Source organism: Pterocles gutturalis, unplaced genomic scaffold (genome assembly GCF_000699245.1).
Source record: "Pterocles gutturalis isolate BGI_N339 unplaced genomic scaffold, ASM69924v1 scaffold25081, whole genome shotgun sequence".
Lineage (NCBI taxonomy): Eukaryota > Metazoa > Chordata > Aves > Pterocliformes > Pteroclidae > Pterocles > Pterocles gutturalis.
Window position 1 is genome coordinate 4,547 of NW_010098538.1, and position 3,479 is coordinate 8,025.

Genomic DNA, 3,479 nt, shown 5'->3' on the forward strand with positions numbered 1-3,479 from the left:
TCCCCCCCCCCCCCTTTTTTTTTTTTTATTTCCCTCTCGAGGTCCTGGCCAGACTCGAGACAAAAGTTGACAAGCCGAAAACCACACCAGGTGTTTTTCGCAGTTTGAGATGTAAAGTTGTTTATTTAAGTGTAAAGCGGGGAACGTTTGCAGGGAAATTTGTAAGCTTCATCTATACAGTGGACGCACTGTATGGAGATTTCCCAATTGCTGGGAAGGGTTCTCCAAATCCTTCACTGTAAACGGGTTCTCCAGCATCTGCGGATCTGGATGATGGTAAGATAGGGCAACTGGTGATGTATCTTTCTTAATCACTATCGCTAACTCTATGTAGTAATGATTAGGTGCATCACCTTATTTTATGCTTGCTATAGTAGTTCGCTTATTATTTAGCTGCTTTACCTTATCTTGCTTTAATTTATTTTCACTATATTATTTTCCTCAATATTTTATCACTTTAAAAATAAGTTTACATCTTTGATTTGGTGCCTGTGTCCTTTGTGCTAAGCCCATCATTTGGCAGAACAAATATAAACTTATTATAGCTGATTTGAAGTAGTTGTGGGTTTAGATGCCTGTGAACAATGTAGATGTTCCATAAATTATAAACTAGAAATACCATTATTGCTTCTGCAAATTCTGTCTAGAAACACAATAGTGGGTGATTATTCAGTTGAACAAGTATTTCAGGGTTAAACTTTTGCGTCTCCCTTCAAAATTATAATTGTTTAGTCACTTATACTATGAATATCTGCCCCCTTTTCACTATGCAATAAGTGGAAGAGATAATTTCATTAAGGGTAGCATCTGATAATTTTTCGAGGCTTTGAAATTAGCACTTATCCTATAGTTCTTCTGTCCACTACATGAAAATGCTAGAAGAATCCACTGCAGGGATGTTTTATTCTGAAACTGTATGATCTGTTTTGGTTTTGATTTCTTGTTTCTTTATTCTTTATATTCTAATTGTTGTCTTTGCTCTAATATTAATATGCTTTTGCATTGAGCTGGCATGGTTTTCTTCTCTGTAGCTGGAAGAAGCCACTAATTTAGCACAAATCTTGCAAAAAAAATTATTGCTTCATAAGGACCCGGCAATGTATTTTAAACTATTTCTCTTCTTCAGTACAGTTTGAGTCAGCTTCAGTTGATTGTGCTAGGGTATTTTCTATCCTTCATTAAAACAAAGGACAAAAAATATGCTTGGTAGGAGTACACTTCCACGTGATTAGCTTACCAATAGATACCTGTCCAAAACACCCAACTGCCTGAGCTATATAGAATCGAAATTCTGTTCTTGCCATAGGCTAGGAATAATTTCTACTGCAATTTTTTTATTTTATTTTTAGTCTTTTCTTTTTAAAAACTGTCAAAATATCCTTTGAGCTGACTTTGCTCATACTTTGTCTAGATAGCCTAGATTGCAAATTGCATATGTCAATGTGTATTATGTTTAAGATATTGTTTCAAATGCTACAATGCAATACACCCATCTATTAAATATCTGCAGGTTTCAGATGTGTTGTGCCTCATGCATTTCACATATCAGTGTCTTATTTTTCTATAGCTGTATGTTATGGCTTCATAATAACGCAGGCTTTTATGTTTCTCTAATTGGTGTTTATGGTTTGACTATTCCTAATTGCTGTAAACTTTTGCTGAAGAGTTTAGAACTAATTGAATTATTTTTGCTTTCTTTGATTTGGTGTTTAAAGTGATTGTTGGTGCTAAGGAATTCCAAGTAGAATGTGCAGATGAAGTGATAAGCCTGTTGGAAAGTGGCAACGCAGCCCGTCACACAGGCACGACGCAAATGAATGAGCACTCTAGTCGATCTCATGCCATTTTCACCATCACTATTTGTCAGAAACAGTCTGCAGAGTCTCAAAAAAATACTGATGCTGCACAGGATTCATCCTGGAAATCAGTCCAGATGATTGTTTCGAAGTTTCGTTTTGTGGATTTGGCAGGATCAGAGAGGGTGACAAAGACTGGTAATAGTGGTGAACGCTTCAAAGAATCAGTTCAGATCAATAGGGGTCTGTTGGCCTTGGGAAATGTCATCAGTGCCCTTGGAGACCCAAAAAGAAAAAGTGTACATGTTCCATACAGGGATGCTAAAATCACTCGTATTCTGAAAGACTCCCTTGGAGGAAATGCCAAGACCATCATGATAACGTGCATAAGTCCATCCTCATCAGACTTTGATGAATCTTTAAATTCCCTCAGATATGCCAACAGAGCCAAAAACATTAGAAACAAACCAGTTGTAAATTACAACCCTGATCAAGACCGGATTGGTGAAATGGAACTTGAAATAAGATTGCTTCGAGAAGCTTTGCAGAACCAGCAAGTCAGTAATCAGTGTTCACATGAATTAAATCAAGAAAGAACTCGTATCAGTTCACTTGAGGAGCAGCTCACCCGACTTCAAGTTCAATGTTTGAGTTACAGAAATTGTGTAGATGAAGTCTTCCCATTTCTGGTTGATTTGAATGATGATGTTAGCTTAAAAAGAAGTCAGCGGGACAGGTTGCAGAGCTGGATCACCATGGTACACAAAGTAAGGAAGGAAGCTCTCACCATGGAAGAAACTGACACAGGGACTGGGACCAGCCAAGAGACACATCACATCACAATTCTTCAGCTAAAGAAGGAACTGAAGAAATGCCAGGTATTTAATTATAAGTTGGTTATTCAAGTAGCTATATGAAGGAGAAGTCTGCTAAAACCTGAATTCACTTTCTAAAGATGTAAAACTGTTACACTTATCTGTACTTAATTTGACAATTTAATTTTAATTCACAATTTTGTATAATTTTGTTTGTCTAATCCCTGAGACATAGGTTTATTTTAATGGATGATTGTATATACAATCATCTTAATCATGATAGAGATAGGTAAAGTAATGTTATATTTTGGCTAGTCAGTTTCAAGATGGTTGTGTGAGGCTTAGCTGTTTTATCTGTTAGATTTTGTTTTTAACTATGCTACTGTGCTAGGTCTGGCTAGGATGGAGTTAATTTTCTTCATAGCAGCTTGTAGGGTGCTGTGTTTTAGATTTGTGACCAATACAACACTGATAACACACTAACATTTTAGGTTTTGCTGAATGGTTTGCACAGCATCGCACCTTCTCTGTTTCTGCCTCTGCCTCTGAGTTAATAGATTGGGAGGTGCACAAAAGGTTAGAGACATACACACACAACCAAGCAGATGACCCTAACTAACCAAAGAGATATTTCATGCCATATAACATCATGTTCAACAATTAAAAAGGTTTAAGGAGGTTAGCCACAATTTGCCTGGGAACTGGCTGAGCATGTCAGCCTTGGGAGGTGGTGAGTGATTGCCTTTGCCTAATTTGTTTTGTTTTCTTTTCTTTCTTCTCCCACTTCATCTTTACTTACTCAACAGTTTCTATCTCAACCCACAAGTTTTCTTCCTTTTACTCTTCCTTTGCTTTTCCCCCATCTCAC

General features: G+C 37.1%; 1 protein-coding gene across 1 annotated transcript in view; it reads left to right on the forward strand.

Moving 5' to 3' along the window:
• The window catches only part of LOC104461770 (kinesin-like protein KIF27), a gene marked incomplete at its 3' end in the record, with an annotated part of 5,581 nt that extends 2,907 nt beyond the window's left edge, over positions 1-2,674 (forward strand). Inside the window, exon 3 of the mRNA XM_010073472.1 lies at positions 1,716-2,674. Within this exon, the coding sequence (XP_010071774.1) occupies positions 1,716-2,674 (959 nt within the window). The remainder of the gene's footprint in view (positions 1-1,715) is intronic.
• Positions 2,675-3,479: the final 805 nt, after the last annotated feature.